The following is a 17,812-nucleotide window of genomic DNA, read 5'->3' on the forward strand; positions in this document are numbered from 1 at the left end:
GGCAGCTAGCTGACATCTTCACTAAGAGTCTTGTAAAGGACAAACACCTATACATATCAAACAAGTTGGGGCAGATTGACATTTGCTCACCAACTTGAGGGAGAGATTGTTGAAAACTTCTGGAAGGGAATCTAGTGCGCCGAAATAGGAGAACAGATCATGCCAAAAAATCAGGAAAAATAGAGCAGATTGAGTCTAGCTAAATCAAGAGTAGATCAAGATCAAGAGACAAAAAGATTAGCTTCTTTTTTTCTTGTTGTAAAGATCATGTTTATCAATTCATGTTCTTGTGCTCTCGTCTTCTATATATTGGAGTTGTATCAAGATCAGATGTACTTCAACTCAATAAGATCAATCTCTTCCCTTCTCGTGGATGTAGGCTTGAAATTGTCGAACCACGTAAATCCTTGCTTTCTGTTTTTTGTCTAGCCACTGTTTCTCTTGGATACAATGTTTTTTTAACAGACCTTGCCGATGCTTTCTTGCATTGACTTCATTTATTATCTTCGGCATGGTAGTCAAGGGTCTTTTAGCAGCATAAACACTTTGTAAGTGCTCCATAAGTTTACTTTAAACATTAAAACAGGTACATGAAAGAATAGTTTTAGGGTCTGTTTGGTATGAGGGAAATGGAGGGATTGAGTAATCTCTCCTTTGTTTGGTTGGCTAATTAGAAAGGAAGAAAAGGGATGGAAATGGGCAAAAGGTGTTTGGCTGCAAGGGGATGGAAGGAAAGGAAAGGAAAGGAAAAGGAGAGATTGTTTAGTGTAAATCTCTTTCCCCTCAAATCGGACGGATTGGGAAGGAAAGGAAAGAAAGGTAAGTGAAAGAGTTTTTTATTCCCACACTACCCCTCCTTTTCTTTCCCTCATTTCTAAATACATGTACTATTTAGTCTTTTTTTATATTCCTTTCCTTTCTCTTCCCTTTCTATCCAAACAAATTTTTTAATCAACACTTTCCATTCCTTTCCATTTTTCCATTCCTTTCCCTTCCCTTTCATTTCCCTTCCCTTCCATTCCCTTCTCATTCCCTTCCTTTCCATTCCTTCCTTTCCATCCCTTCCTTTCCCTCCAACCAAACAAAGCTTTAGTATTCTATGAACTTGTAATAAATTTTAGGAACATTTAGGAGGCACTCACAACAAGATTTCTCTGTTGCCACATGACCTGACATTAATCACTTATTAATGTGATAGAAGATCAATTGAATGAGTCGATGACTCACCTCTTATTAATTGAGTCTGGTTAAATGGTCGGTGGAAAACTGGATGCGTCCAGCCACCTTTAGGACATGTGGCCTCCAAAACCATATGCCACCAGAATGATGTAAAAGTGCCCATGACCCACCATGGGATCCATGTTGGCCCACATGTGATAGGGAGTTCCACACGTCGAGCACCCACTCCCTCCCAATACCGAGAGAGCTCACTTTGGTCAACAGGTAGTCATCGTTCAGCAACTTTGCAAATTATTACAAGAAGGTTTTGGAGAAGACCAACTGGTCCAAATGTATTTAATAATGTCAGTCGATCATTACTCCAGCAGTAAAGAGTTTTAAGTGATGGGATTCACTTTCTTACCAACTCATGCCACTTGGGGTCTGATAGATCGTCCTCACTTGCTTTCCCTCCCTATTGCCATCGATTACAGTAGCAGAAGCTTCCAGCTTGTATCTTTTGAAAAATAGATCCACTGGGGGAGCCACCCCACCACATTCCGGCCGTGACAGATTTTCCTTCCCTCCCACCGATTTGGTTCTGATCATCATATCTCCGACCACTGCTATCCACGTCCTTTCTCCGGTCAGATTGTCTTGCCGGAAAAGGAAATGGAATGGCTTCGGAATTGGGTTTGCAAAAAGGGGCCGTCAGGATTTGGTGCTTGTTCTACTGCGGAGCAAGTTACAGAGGGAATCGATGCTTTCAACATCACCGCCATTGTCACAGGTCTCTGTTCTCTCTTTCATACCTTTTTCATGCTCTGTATTTGTTCTTTAGGAGGTAGAAGTTTTGTTGGAGTTCTCACAGAGGGAAAAGAACCATATGCATTAGTAATCGAGCACAGGAAAAAGATAAAGAAACAAACAGGGTATGAGTAATCAAGCTTAGATAAAAGGTCTTGTTTAGCTAATTCTTCTTCTTCTTCTTCAATTCATGAAATCGTGCGGGGGCTACCAGTGGGATCGGCATGGAGACTGCGAGAGTTCTTTCACTGAGGGGAGCGACTGTGATCATCCCTGCAAGGAGCAAGGAGAGTGGGGAGAAGGTGAAGGAGAAGATTGTGGAGCAAGTGGCGGATGCCAAGATCGAAGTGATGGAGCTGGACCTCAGCTCCCTCGCCTCCGTCAGATCATTCGCCGCTGCTTTCCTCTCCTCAAACAAACCCCTCAACCTTCTCATGTACGTAGATCGACCCACCCCTCTTTAATGCTTCTTTTGCTTATTTATGGTTGATCGACAGCATCAGATTCTCCCTTTTAGCATTGCGCAAGAAATTATTCTCTTTTGTTGTCCATGAAAATGAACGCCTTTTTGCTATAAAGTCATTAACACAGCCTTTGTTAGTACTAATTTAGATTTAACAAGGAAGGCTCTTTCTCTCTCTCTCTCTGCGTATATATGTCGTTCTACAAGCTTCGAAACACATTTCCTGTGCATAACCTCTCAGGAAAAATGAACAATTTCTTCTTCTAACAGAAACAATGCAGGCATTTTTGGATGTCCCTTCCAGCTTTCTGAAGATGGTATAGAGCTACAATTTGCCACAAATCACATCGGTAAGCATGTATTATATTAAGTATTAAGTTTTTAACCTTTCTCTGATCCCCCCCCCCCCCCTTATGATTCTCCTCCTTCACTTTTATTCTTCGGTTTTCACAAAATTGGTGTACTACCTTAGCTCCCTTTAATCACGAAGAAGCCTCCTACTTTATATATCGTTCGTTTGTACGTAGATTTATTAGTCTACCTTCTTGCCTTTGCAAAAAGTACTTACGTTTTTTCGAATATAAAATTCTCATGAGCAACAGTATGCTAATCTTGGATAGCTGTCTAACATGAGCCGTCCATGTCCATTTGAAGCAGATAGATAGTTGTAAAAAAAACAAAGAAATGACCATCACCTTTTTCTTCATGTTTTGTCTTCTTTAACCTTCCATCATGCTGGAACGGATTGACTTGATGGTAACTTTGAAAAGTTAGAGATACCATTCAATTTTTTTCTTTCTCATATATATATATATATATATATATATATATATATATATATATATATATATATATATATATATATATATATATATATATATATGACTTTATTTGAAGCACTTTACAAATTTGAAACCAAGTGTCCTTTCATTTTCAAGTGAATAAGAGGGTGATCAAGAAAGTGAATGTAGGTCATTTCTTGTTGACAAATCTTCTGCTGGACAAGAGTCACAAGATGAAAGCCACTGCTCGAGAGAGCGGAACAGAAGGAAGAATTGTGGTTGTGGCATCGCAGACCCATAGCACAACATACAAATCTGGCATTCGATCCGAAAATATCAATAATCCTTCATGGTGCCTCTCCGTCTCTCTCACTTTCTCTCATCTCTCTCACTTATAATATATATGCGAGTAAGAGAGAGAGAGAGAGATCAAGAACCCTTGAGGGTGTCTCTCTCTCTCTCTCTCTCTCTCCTGTTCTCATCTCTCTCTCAGGTGTAAGTATATATGTGTGGGTTCTGGGGAGGGGGTTGGCACCCCTACGATATTGAAAAAACTAAAAATCTTGCTATATATTTAAAATTTTTAAGTCGGCCCTTACAAAAATTTTAAAAATTTTCATTCGGCCCAGTCAAAAAGTTTGAAACACTATACTGTGGCCCCCAAGAGAATTCGAGTTCTATCCCATAGAAAGAGCAAAAAATTTAGGAGGCATTTAGAAGACACCTCAAAAACAATTTTTAGAGGTAAAAAATGGTTTTGCTTTGGAAACTTCATTTCAGGTGCTAAAGGATGATAGCAAAACTGAGTTTTGCCAAAAATCATGTTCAGAAAAAGCTGTTTTTTTTTTTCTCTCGAAAGGGAGCAAATAAATGAAGTTTTGGTCTAATTACCTAAACACACAAACTGATTAAAAACCATCTTTTTTAGTGTCATCCAAACACTGCTTGTTTGCGTGGGATTTTGTTTCTTGAGAAAAAGATGGATTTGATTCGTTATTTTGAGATGCTTTTGTTTGTGATAGGTACGGGCGATTTAAAGCTTACGGGCAGTCCAAGCTCGCTAACATTCTTCATGCAAAAGAACTTGCTCGACGCCTACAGGCAAGTAAACTAATCGTCTCCCTGGAAAGAAGCCACATGAAAAGTTCATCGCTGAAAAGATCCCCATGCTTAAGCCATGCATAACCGAAGCAACTACTTAGTAGACTAGCAATAGTACTTCGATACATCGAAAGAATATAAAAGAAGTTTGTATTTATATATGATCATGTTATCTTGGTTTATATTTATAATGCCGATAAGCCTCGCAATCATGCTGACTAAACTCTTGACCTCGTTCATCTTGAAGTTCTTAAGTCCAACTATTTAGCCGAGCTTTTGTCGGTCAAATTATTTTATGTATGTTAGATCTCTCTCTTTCTCTCTCTAGGACGAAAGAGCAAAGGTGACGGCAACTCTCTGCATCCAGGAAATATTCCGACAAACATAATTCAGTAGTACATCAAAAAATTAGGTAACATGCCTTATACACCTCTTCTCCATATCTACGGTTTTGCCCAGCAAATTGCACTTAAAATCGATTGTTCTTCAGCTCCTCTCGTAGCCGACGTCGCTGCTTTTGTTCTCTGTCCCTTCTTGATGAATGCCCAACAGGTACAAATACTTGGCACTTCTTTTCTGCTTTCTACTTCATATATTTTGCACAACGTCATAGGAATCAAGTTTAATGAACCAAACCAACACCAAATACTTGTATATGCACTACTTTCATAATCATGCAATACTTGAATCAAGTCAATACATGCGTCCACCAAATCGATTGAGGTGAGGATGCTTTGATGATTCTCTTCTTATGTTTTTCCTAGGCCGGGCACCAGCTAGTACCCAATACTCGACCCGACCCAAGCAAGCCTGGGCCTAGTTATTGTAGAAGTGGTTTCAGGCCTGCATGATGAGACCTAGCCCGGCCCGGTAGTTTTGTGGGCCGGGTATCGGGCTGATCCGGGAGTAAGACCCGGTCTACGAGCTAGCAACCATTTGACACCTGTCACAGGACTTGCCCAACAAGTTAGAAAACGTTGGAGAACATGACAGCACCTAAAGCAAGTGGTTGGTGGTTAGAGAGATTGTAGCCCATGAGGCCCGATTTTGTGGAAGCCCTTGGAGATGTGTGTCCCCATGAGGCCTTGATTTTGTGGGAGCCCTTGGAGACGTGAGTCATGGGTAGTTATACACCCAGCTATAAGCCTCGCAGAAATGAGGCACCTAAAAATCAAGAAAAATAGAGAAAAGAGCAAGTGGCCTCTCCGTTTTTTTGGGAGAAGAGAGAAAATCCTGTGTTGGGCCTTATTGTTCCTCGTCATTTTGGCACTGGAAATCTTGCTAACGTCTGGGTGAGAGACCGATTCAACAAATCCTCATACGGATCAACTGGTGTCATAAGTGGCCGACGCCCCGAAATACCACTGAGGTACGCAGTTTTGTTGGTGCTTGTCAATATCTTCGAAAAATTATTAAACATTTTTCAGTATTGGCCGCACCTCTTCATGCATTGACTAAGGCACATAGCAAGTTCGAATGGACAGAAAAATGTGAAGCTGCTTTCAATTTTCTGGAACAAAAAATAAGTGAAGCTCCACTCCTTGCATTGCCAAATTTATACAAGCCATTCGAATTAGAAACCGATGCTTCAGGTTACGCTATGGGAGCAGTCCTCATGCAAGAACAACGGCCGGTGGCCTACTATTCCGAGCTATTCCAGGGAGCACAACTCAATTATTCAGCATATGATAAAGAGCTTCTTGCATTACATCAGGCCATTAAACATTGGCGGTGCTATTTGTTAGGGAAAGAAACCGTGGTACACACTGACCACCGACCCTTACAGTATCTCCAATCGCAGTCAAAACTGCAGCAAGCGTGCCATATGAAATGGATGTCTTACCTCCAGCAATTCAGTATTGTCATCAAGTACAAGCAGGGGAGTCAAAACAAATTGACAGATATGCTCTCTCGGCCACCACAGGCCTCCGTTTGCTTGACCGGTTTCATACAAATCCAACCCAGCCAGCATGATGATTACGTCCATCTATATATGCATGATCTAGATTTTTGTGAGCATTACAAAGCTGCACCAACGGGCGTAAAATCTGAATATACTATCAAAAATCACTTGCTGGAAAAGGACGGAAGACTGTGCATCCCACAAGGAGCAGATCTTACCATGTGGTTGAGGGAAGCTCATACCTCCAAGGTGGCTGGACATTTTGGAATCAACAAAACAATCCAAAATTTACAGAGGTATGTCTACTGGCCCAATTTACACCAAGATGTTAGTCGGTTTGTGCGAGGATGTACACTATGTAGTATTTCCAAGCCCAGCAACCGTAAAATAGGCTTGCACCAACCTCTGCCGGTACCAACACGTCCGCGGGAAAGTGTATCCATGGATTTTGTGGGTGGTCTACCAACTACTAGGCGAGGACATGATTATCTCTATCAGCCAAGTTGCATGGTGCAAAGGAAGTGGTCACTGATGAACAAAACCAAAGTACTCCAAGCTCTCACATCAAAAGTTTGAGCACTAGTGAGCAAGAAGACAACCAATCACATGAGACAGACACATCTACAAATGAGCGAATAGAAACTGCATCGCCTGAAGTAGGCATGACACCAACCTCCATACGGCAAATTGAGACACTTTCGATGCATGGAATAGTCAAGCCAAACCCACGGTATCTACTGTCATGCACATTACTTCCTACAGAGCCAGATTCTGTCAAAGAAGCCTTATCACATATGGGTTGGGCAGCTGCCATGAAGGAGGAGATTAAAGTACTTAAAACCACTGAAACATGGGATTTGGTACCTAGAGAACATGCAAAACACATCATTGGATGCAAGTGGGTTTTCAAAGCCAATGTTAAAGTGGATGGAAGATTGGACAGGTTGAAGGCGAGGCTAGTGGCAAAGGGCTATAGACAAATACCAGGGGTGGGCTTCATTGAAACATTTTCGCCAATCATTAAGCCAACTACAATCAGAATTATATTTACTGTTGCCTTGTCAAGGAAATGGAGAATACATCAAATTGACATTAAGAATGTCTTCCTCCATGACGATCTAGATGAACCTGTATACATGGATCAGCCACCAGGGTTTAGAGACCCAACTAAGCCTAACCATGTTTGTAAACTAGAGAAGGCTTTATATGAGTTGCGTCAATCTGCAAGAATGTGGTTTGACAAATTTAGCAATTTTTTGACTCATCACTATTCATTTACAAAGGCGAGCATGGAACTATATGGCTGTTTTTATACGTTGATGATATTTTGATTACTGGTCATAGACAAGATACCATGACAAATTTTATTTCAAAAATTAGTTCTGCATTTGCTATGAAAGATTTGGGAGATGTCCATCACTTCCTAGGCATACAAGTGCAGTAAGAAAAAGATGCTATATTCTTAAGTCAAACAAGGTATGCAAAGGAAATTCTTCAGCGTGCAAACTTGAGTGATTGTAAGCCTAGCAGCACACCTATGGCAGAAACTCCTCATTGCAATAAGCCGAGCCCATGTTTCCAAGATGCCACATTTTTTCGACGCATGGTAGGTTGTTTGCAATATCTCACCTTCACTCGCCCAGACTTGGTATACAGTGTCAATTTTGTATCACAATACATGCAGTCACCATCTCAATTCCACTTTCAATTAGTTAACAAAATTCTCAGGCATGTGAAAGCCACTATAGACCATGGAGTGAGGATACAACCAACTGATTGCATGCTTCTTCAAAGGTTTTCTGATGCTGATTGGGCTGGTCCAATCACCCGATGTTCAACAACTGGATATGGTATTTATCTTGGGCCAAACTGCATCTCATGGTCTGCTAAAAAACAGCCGACGGTAGCTCGTTCAAGCACAGAAGCAGAGTACCGTGCGTTAGCCTCTACAGCAATAGAGATAACTTGGATCAATTATATATTGCGCGATATTGGGGTGAGTCTATCCATGACACCAATATTGTACTGTGATAATATGTCGGCATCAAGCAACAAGACTCGGTAGGTCTTCTCCCTTTCCTGTCATCAAGTTCACTCTGCAGCCACCAATTATATATATATATATATATATATGATCGGTATAACCAAACCCAGATGAAGCAATTAATATTTCAAAGAGAAGAGAGAAAGAGATGGTCTGTTTTGAAACTCACATTGTCCCACATAATTTTATTTCCCATCCAGCCTGATCATGCTGACAAATTGATTAAGAAAGTGAGGTAAGAGTGTAATCCTTGTGTAACAACTATGGAAGCATCTGAAAGAGCTCAAAAAAGTATTTTAAGGAGGATCCTTAGAAACCACAAGCTTGCATTCCACATTTGTTTAACTCAAACTTCATAGCTCACGTATGAAACTTCCCAATGCACAACTACTCAATTCCAGCTTCATACCTAAAAAATCCAAATTTCATATATTACAGTATTGTACACCTCAACAGCTAGGTCACAAGAGGTGAGAAGCAACCGACTTTCTGTCACGTAGAGAAGCTCACACAATCACGTTCTTGAGGATAGATCCTGTCACAAGATTTTCCAGCATTAGTGAGGCTGAAGAAAAGTACGGGACGGGTGAGGTTCTTAAAACTTTTGTTCCATTGCCTGTTTCCCCTGTTTGGGGGATAGTGTTGACGGAAACTTAAGAAAACAGTATGCCCCCTTTCCGTTCCGAGGTAGTGTGTCATCAAACAGAGCCATGGAACAATCTAACACAATGTCTCAATTAACTTTGAATGCGGTTTTATGACAAAACGAGACTCAAGATCATGTTGGATTGGTACGCCTACAGTAGTTATCATTTCCATCTACCAAATAAACTGGTTCGTGACAACACATTGTGATCAAGTTCTAGTTGTCAAGAAACCACAGTTACTAAGAGAACTGTTTTCTTCAGAAAATGGTAAATGTGATCACTTGCGGGATTCATACTTGACAAGCAGCTTCACAATCGAATTTGAATCTGAGCGTGACTTCCAACTGGAACCTGACGCAGTTCCGACCCAGATGTTATATTAGTCTGACCAATTTTGGAAAAAGGTGGGATAAATCGACGTCCAATTCCAAAACCGTAGAATCCGATTAGGTGGATGTCAGTAAGGGCTGGACCTACAGAAATGGAAAAGGTGTGCAGTCGAACAATCAAGTTTGAATCCGAGTGTGATTCCAACTTGACTCTTTGCCTATTATAGTCAGTATTAAGGTAAAATGATTGAAAAACCAAGAATGGTGGCTTCAACGAGAAGATTACAATCAACTGCCAGATAAAACCAAGAATGCTCGCCTTAACTCCGGAGAGCTCCGCTGCGTACAGCTTCGTGAAAATAGGATGCACAATCAGATCGACTATAAAATTTGAAAATGGTGATGGGAGTACACAGCCCATCACGTTAAGTGAGAATTTTTCTCAAGGTAAATTCTCAATTACCAGTTATGATCCTGCATCTCTTACAGGACCGGAGAACCTGCAGTTCCAATCTATGCTCCCGTTTGAACCGAGCTAATACAAAGGAAGGAAACCAATAGCAAGAAAAAAAAAAACAGAAAAACTAATTAAATAGTATTACTTAACCAGGAGATGTCAGAGGCTAATCGAGACCAAAAAAAGCCAACAGTTTGTGATCTTTCAATAAGCCGATGAGAGGGAAATCCCTGACTCAATTTATGCCTCGTAACTAAGCTGGATGATGTGCTGGGGACATGCCCGCATCATCTAGCTACTCAACAAGGCACGAACGAAACAAACCATACCAAGATTACAAGTCTTCACCCACCCCATCGAAGCAAGTTTTGGTGTATCAAAAAGTAAATGTCCGGACACATCTAGAAAAAGAACTGTACAAAATATCTCGTTCTTTCCCTTCAAACAATCTGGATGACTTTCCATAGAAAATCACATTTGTTTATGCTCCCGTCTGAACCGAGCCATGAATGTACCAAAGTTCGGCTATTCAGGAAGCAATTTCAATGAATAGTGAAAATAACAGATAATTGAATTCAAAGGAAGTCCATGTCAAAGGCTGCTGCGAGATCAGAATATTGAACTATCTTCTGATCCCTCAATAAGCATCCCTTCATCAATCTATGCCTTGAAACTAGGCTGGATGATGTCTATGTAGATGCCCGCATCATGAAGCCACTCAACAAGGCAAGAAGCTACAGATTATCATAACCTCACGTAGCAGCTTAGTTACACTCTCATCGAATAGACATGAGAAAGAAAAGGCAAAATTCATGTAAAGTGGCATCAGAGAAGACCTCGATATACAATATGGGAATTACAATGTAACACTTTAACAAAGTATGTCCATAAATCGAAGATTAGGTAGTCAAAATTCAAAAAAGTAATCAGTGCCTAGGGGTCACTTGGAAAGAAAAAATCAATCTAGAAAAACTTGTCTTCAAAATACTAAAATTTTTTTAAACAATCAATATAAGACAATAAGTGGTAACTAAAAACTTCAAGCATTTTACATTTTCATAATCATAACATGCATGTTGCTAACATAACATGCATGTTGCTAACATAATAGTTCTGCTTTGACAAAGAATCAGCAGTACGGACAACATCGATGATGGTATTTCGATGCTCAATTTACCTGAAAATTTCGTTGGCATGGTACAAATCAGGCAATGCAGGTGAGTAGGTAGAAGTTTGCTGGCTGGCCACAAAACCTTCGGTAATGATGACCGCAATGATCAAGTGAGCGTGTAACTGGCAGAAATGTTCAATACAGTAGCAGGTCTTCCGATCAGCGGAAGTACGCATGGAGTTTTGTAAGCTGACTGGTGTAAAAGAAGAATGCGCACGAGATTCTACGCAAGGCTTCTGATGGAGCATGAAAAAGAAGCAGGGAGTTAGTGACACGGAAGAAACAAGCAACGGGAGGCCGTGCATTTATTTCCATGGAGAGAGTCGCACCGTTTGATTCCATCTAATTGATAAACTGGTTATGAATTAATCAATTAGACGGAACCAATTAGATAGATTCCTCTTCAGCTACTTGTAAAAGGAGTTGAGCCTTCTTATGGATCAATTGATCGGGTCTTTGTAGTAGGAGTAGATGGAATCGAGAGATCAGACAAGAGGTCCCAAGAAAGAGCCTCAGTGATCTTCCCCACGACATGGGAGAGCATAATACGCCTTAAAGTAAGTGATTAAGCACGACTAGAATGTGATAGAGGACAAACCACTGAGAGTTTCAATAAAATACGTGCAACAAAACTTGCATAGAGTATGATGGAGTAGCAAACAAGCTGAAGACGGGGGTGTCCGAACGAAATAGTTAGTCCTTGTGATTGATTAAAGCACACAGGAACCGATCAAGTATTCCAAGCTTTGTCAGGCTTGAGTTGTTCATCTTGCCATTAAAGCAACAGAAGCTGCAAGATCTATAATTTCCTGTTCTTGGGACACCAAGAACAAGACGCCACCTGTTCCTGGTGTTCAAAGAATGCAAATTGCTACATTTGTGTTAACGATGGGACAGACACTCCACTTAACGGAATTGTTGCTCTTCACCTTAATTTCATTGGTGTTCCTCTTCCTCAAGAAACTTTGGTGAACGCTGATTGTCAGGCATTGATTTTCAAAAATGGCCAACTGCCAAACTCGATTCTCAGGAGTAAAGTATTATCTCCGGTATAGAGAGGCTCTGTCTCACAGGTTACTACGGTTCCAGATGGAAGTAATTAGATTGGGGGCTTGGAGAGATCTAAGCAGCACAAGAGCATCGAACTAAACAAGAACCATGGGAGTTGACGTTCGATGAACCAAAATCCAATAATATTAGGACACTCGGCCAGACTCTTTATTTAAAATCTAACGAGTATTGACTATTCTAAACATAACATCATAAGAACACATCTTAGCTGAGCAAAATCTAGGCTTCAATTTGATAGAAGTAGACGGACAACAAAAATCAAAATCTCTAGACATCATGATATAGGAGAAGAACACTATCAGATCTTAAACAGCAATCATCAAACCCTAAAAGACAAACACTGAAGATTTCGGAAACGTTCATCTTAGCGACCAAAAAAGAACAAATGAGATAAAAAGGACTGAAAGGAATGAACCGCCGACTTCAGAATCGGAGCTTGGTAAAGAACCACCTGTTCTTCCCGGATTTGAACCTCTCCTCGAAGCGGGCCTTAGCCTCCTTCGCGGCGGTGACCTTCTTATCATGGGACTGGAGGGCGTCGACCGTGATGACGTCCTTCAGATCGACGTCCAGGGTGTACCGGGTAGGCATGATGTGGTTGTAGTTCACAAGCTTGATGAAGACCTTCACACGCGACTTCTTGGCCGTCTTCTTCGCCGAGTCCTTGCGGATAACCTTCTTCGGGTACTTGAGGAGGCCGGCGACGAGGCAGTGGCCATAGGGGCGGTCGCGCGTCCCGTCGTCGAATGGCCGGACGATCACCGCCTTCCGGCCCGCGAATCGGCCCTGGAGGATGATCACGGCCTTATTCTGCTTCAGAAACTTCACCATTTTCACTTCCTCTTTCTCTCTCTCGCTCGCCCGCTCTCACGCTACGGTCTGGAGGGAGGAGATACCAGAAGTTAGGGTTTCTCTCCGGACAGGAGTAATTTACCTTATTGCCCAGACTAGTCTTTGTTAAAGACGAGGGAAGTCGATAATATAAAATTTCGGGTCTTTTAAATGAATCCGAGAACCATATCTGGCCCGACAAGCCCATCCTGCCCCATGAATTTTGTATATACAATTACAAAATTTAGTTTAACGGTATGAAAGCTTGTATTGATTCTGTGGGTGTTATGTTCCTGTGTTTTAAAATGATAGATCTCGACATCTAAGTTGAATGGTACACCGTTGCTATCGCTGACACCGACGCAGCTCAAGACCCCGAAAACATGATGAATGGGAGAAGCCTTCAGGCCCTTTTTTGACGTGGAATTAATACATTGCTTTCACCCGAACTAGGGTGCTTTTGAAGCTGTTTGGGGACGGTAAAATTTTATTATTTGCATTACGAACCTGTGTTAAAAAATAAAGCAGATTTAAAGTTTGAATTTGTTTTATTTTTTTAACCTTCATTCACGTCATGTAACTGGTGCCAAACAACCCCAAACTACAGATTTTATGTCTCATAAAACATTTGGTCTACATAGATAAATCGGGACCGCAAGGAACTACAAAGATTTCCCGGCCTTTTCAAGGAGACGGTTTATCTCCAAAAATCTACCAATGAAGCTTACATCAGTTTCCCAATGTGCAAACACGGGCTAAGATACGTTCCCAAAAGGATCAAACCAATGAAAGATTGCATGATAGTGGTGACTATGATTCTAATCGTTAGATCTCTTTAATACCAAATCTTGGTCTCCGCAAAACCATTCAATCTCACTACCCATCTCTCTCCTTCACAGGTTAATGGTTAAAGCTACGATCTCTATTAGGCATGTCCTCGGATTGATTTAAATCAAATATACCATTAACCTTATCAGCTTTTTTACATATTCACATATTCGGATTTCAATATGAACAAAAAAAAAAGTCATATCTAAATTCAAATCTGAAATATAATTTCACAATCTGAATTTGATTTTGTTATTCACATCCAAATCAAAATTTTGAACCAAATTTGATCAATCTTCATAATGGATATTTATATAAATCTAAATCTGATTCAATTCTGAATTTGATGAGATATTTATGTATATCTGAATCCAAATTTGATCAATCTTCATAATGGATATCTATTTAAGACTAAATCTGATTCAATTCTGAATTTGATGAGATATTTATGTATATCTGAATCCAAATCTAATTGAATATCATTTCTTTTAATGAGATATTAAGGGAGAGTTTGAATGCCACCCTCTAAAACTTGGATTTTGTAAAACCAAGTTTTGTAGAAACTTGGTTACTTAACGAGCTTTTGCAACCTAGTTTGCATGTTTTGGTGACCAGGCGAAAAACCAAACTTAGGTTACATCATTTTTTATGTTTTGAGTTGCATCGGCACCAATAATAATAGTGGTGCACTGTTCAACCTACGTACCATACTCTACCTCTTAACACAAAAATACACAAAAATGTGTAGCATCCACTGGAAACAAACTAGATGCGTCTCTTCACATGCTCGTAGCCCAACCAGATCCTACTTTTAAGCCTGGTTTGAGGATGAATGGTGCTCTTATTTGGTAATTTGAACCAAAAAACAGATTTAGTAAAACTACAGATTCTCAATAAATGGGTCTAGTTCTGTATCAAAAAGGAAATAAATAACGAAGCTTAGGTATATCTTAACCTGGTCCAAACAAGAAAGGGAGATCCATTTGAGTGTTTGCTCATGAAAATGGATATCTTTCTAGAAGGTCGGGCATGGTAAAGGGTCTTAATCCAAAAGATTTCACAACGTTGACACACGCATCCAAACGGACCAGCTCTTTCAACATGACTTGATCCATGTCTATGATCTGCAGGTTGTCTTTGGACTCGGTCCACGTGGGTTACATAATCCCCCGATTTTGGATATGGGTACGCTATGCTGACCCGAAAATTAGGCGTGGATCAAAACTCGATATCAGATTTGAGGTCTGATTTGTTGTGGATATCTACTCTGACGTAAAAGCTGGTCCATTTCTCGAGTTACTTCTAGCTAAATAAAGCGTGTCTAGTTAGGTTCAGGATCCATTTTCTCGCTCCAGCAGTGCTCGAATGCACACAGGGGCGGAGGGAGGGGGGTTGCCTAGGCCATGGTCCACCTCGACCAACGAAAAAAATATAATTTATATTAAAAAAATATAATTTTTTAATTACCCCATGTATTTTTTAGATTTGAATTCAGTTGGCCGTACCTGGATTCAGAGGTTGGACTGTCGGCCCACACCTGAAAAAAATCATAGTTCTGCCCCTGTCAAATGAAGTTTCTAAAACTTACAAATTTGTGTGACAAAACTTTTTCACAAATGATGTCTTCAATTCGTGTGGTTGTATGTTTCTGCAAAAATATGTTTGAGCAGGCTGGAATCAGGCTTAAGGGAGTCACAGTTATGTATTAAATTGTGTTCCTTTCTGGCTTTTTCCGGATTGATCTAATAAGTGTAAGCTTTCAATGCATACCAATATCATAAAGAATGAATGCATTTCATTTCCATACAAAGAAAAATGTTTCAAATAGATTGCATGTCCATAAAGGTTGGAAAATTTCAAGATCTTCAAATATGTATGGTGTTGCGTGAACTGAGCTATAGTTGTTTGATATTTTTTTGGTATGAAAATAAAAGACATTAACATATATATGGTGCTTACATAAGCTATAATTATTTGAAACATTTTTCTTTGTATGTAAATAAAATGCATTCATTCTTTATGATTTTGCTATGCATTGCAAGCTGACACTTATTAGCCTTATGGTGGCTACTTAAACCATTTTTGTCAGAAGTCATTCTGCCTTTTGAGTGTTTCATTCATATCACCGAATCATCTCCACGAATTCATATGAAACACGAAGGGAGATCTCCCCTCTATATATACATACATATGAGGGAGAGATCGATCGATCTTAAGAAAGGGAATTCGTTTATGAAGACAAGCAAGGAGATAGGAATGACGAGAAGAAAAGGCGCTCTCTCTCTCTATTTTCTCTCTGTACGGACGGCGGGATAAAAAAAAAAAAAAAAAAAAAAAAAAAGCTTCGTGCGCGACTTTAGCGCATCCAACGAATAGATTTTTCGTCAACTGCAACACACGGCAAAAATTCTTGAGGATGGATGCGCTAAAGTCGCGCAGCGTGTTTGTCGCTCGAAGCTTCCTCCTTTCCCACTCTCCCTGTAGAGAAAGAATGTACAGCGACAGGGCCTTGGATAATTTACCCTTCCAGCTGAGATCGTTCCGATAATGAGTTTTTAAAATTTTATTATTATTATTATTATATATATTTTTATTTATTTAAAGATATACTTTTAAATTTAATTGGGTTGGGCTCCGGCTCGAGTTTTTCAAATCAAACTGGACCTAGGCCCTGGTTTTCCGACCCAAGTCTGAATCATTATTAGGCCCGGCCGGCCCTATGCCTAGGCTTAATAACAATTTTAATTAAGGCATGTTGTATACAAAATTAGTATTCATAAACCTGTTAACATGCTTAGATTTTGTTTAAAATACATTTCAACAAGAGTTGCCTCGTTATCGTGTTGGATATATCAAATTCCTAATCCAAGGTGAGTCTCACGTGTATATTAGTTGTGAAAAAAAACATGATGGACATTATGAGGCAGGGAGCCAAAGGTCTCACCCAACCCTTTGTGTTTTAGAGTATAAGACATACTTTTGGTGCTTTGAGGTACGCCTTTGGTTCAACTTGTGCATCAGTAATTCTCTTTCTATAGTACAGGTACAGGAGGTTGACGCTTGTGGCACTCAAAATAAAAATTAGCCACCTAACAAGTAAGGGCAGAACTAGAATTTTTTTTAACGGGAACCAAATTAAAGTTTTTAACTTTTGACTATGGCTGAAATATTATTTTTCAAAATGTCTATGTAAAACGAGTGAAATTTTTTTAATTTACATGTATTTTTTTTTTTATTTCCAACCATTGTGCCAACCCCTTGAGTTCCCTTTCAATTTCCTTCTCACATGGATATCTCATTCTCAAAGTTTTGGTACACATTTCCTCAAGGTTGGCCTCTCATAAAAATATAAATAGTTTCTGATTTTTTTTCTAACAGATTTTTGGATGTCCCTTTCAGCTCTCTAAGACGGGATAGAGCTACAATTTGCGATTAACTACATTGGTAAGCATGCATGTCTCATGTCAACCCTTTCTCATCTAGTCACTTATGATTCAACTTCCTTAATTTAGAAAACGGTGTACTACTTAGTGGCGTAGCCACATTGTGGCTGGTGTTAGTGGCGTAGCCACATTGTGGCTGGTGTGGGCAGTTGCGCACACCAACCTCTTAAAAGTTTTTTAATCCCAACATTTGGTATCAGAGCCTATGTTCTTCGTTAAATCGTTGATTTTTGGATGATTTTGTGCGTCGTTTCCCGTTCGCATGTTCCTCATTTGGTTCTTCGGCTGCAAGTTTTTCAAAAAAAAAAAAGAGGGGAAATGTTGGGATTTCTCCCTATAATGCATATACAAAACCAAACGTATATACCCTAAACAGGATCATGCTCATGCTAAATCATTGAATTAAACAAAACCTTAAACTTAAAGCGAAAGCGTACCTGAATCTATCTGATCTAATGCACGGGAAGATCGCAACAGGGTCTTCCAGGGTACGTGCGGAGCGCTTGAGGTCTCTCTCAGATGGGGAAGAGGAAAACCCTAGAAATCAATGTTTCAGGCAACCATTGTACGACCCCAAGGACCACTACCATTTTATAATAAGGACAATTACGGATTCTACCCATCAAAGAGTCCGTAATTCCATACCGGTATCTATACATTTCAAAATTACCTCATACCATCTAAAATGACGTAATATCCCAAAATGCAATCACTTAAGCGGATATTCACGTTAAGACAGCCATAATGTCTGAAATTTCTTATAGACATATGCCGGCC

General features: G+C 39.9%; 2 protein-coding genes across 9 annotated transcripts in view; one reads left to right on the forward strand and one right to left on the reverse strand.

Moving 5' to 3' along the window:
• LOC116249184 (short-chain dehydrogenase TIC 32, chloroplastic-like) overlaps nt 1–17,812 on the forward strand; it is a 60,518-nt gene that overhangs the window by 28,577 nt on the left and 14,129 nt on the right. Inside the window, exons 1-2 of one of the 8 annotated variants that reach the window (XM_050077069.1) lie at nt 1,662–1,948; nt 2,180–2,401. The exons of the other annotated variants lie outside the window; for them this stretch is intronic. Coding sequence (XP_049933026.1) covers nt 1,836–1,948; nt 2,180–2,401 — 335 coding nt within the window. The 5' untranslated portion in view covers nt 1,662–1,835. Of the gene's footprint in view, nt 1–1,661; nt 1,949–2,179; nt 2,402–17,812 lie in introns of those variants that run through there. 8 annotated transcript variants of the gene reach the window in all.
• LOC116249210 (60S ribosomal protein L27-3) lies at nt 12,143–12,829 on the reverse strand. Its single transcript, XM_031622417.2, has one exon. It carries the CDS (start codon nt 12,762–12,764, stop codon nt 12,357–12,359), a length of 408 nt encoding a protein of 135 aa, XP_031478277.1. The 5' UTR covers nt 12,765–12,829; the 3' UTR covers nt 12,143–12,356.

This window comes from Nymphaea colorata, chromosome 1 (genome assembly GCF_008831285.2).
Source record: "Nymphaea colorata isolate Beijing-Zhang1983 chromosome 1, ASM883128v2, whole genome shotgun sequence".
NCBI classification, from domain to species: Eukaryota; Viridiplantae; Streptophyta; class Magnoliopsida; order Nymphaeales; family Nymphaeaceae; genus Nymphaea; species Nymphaea colorata.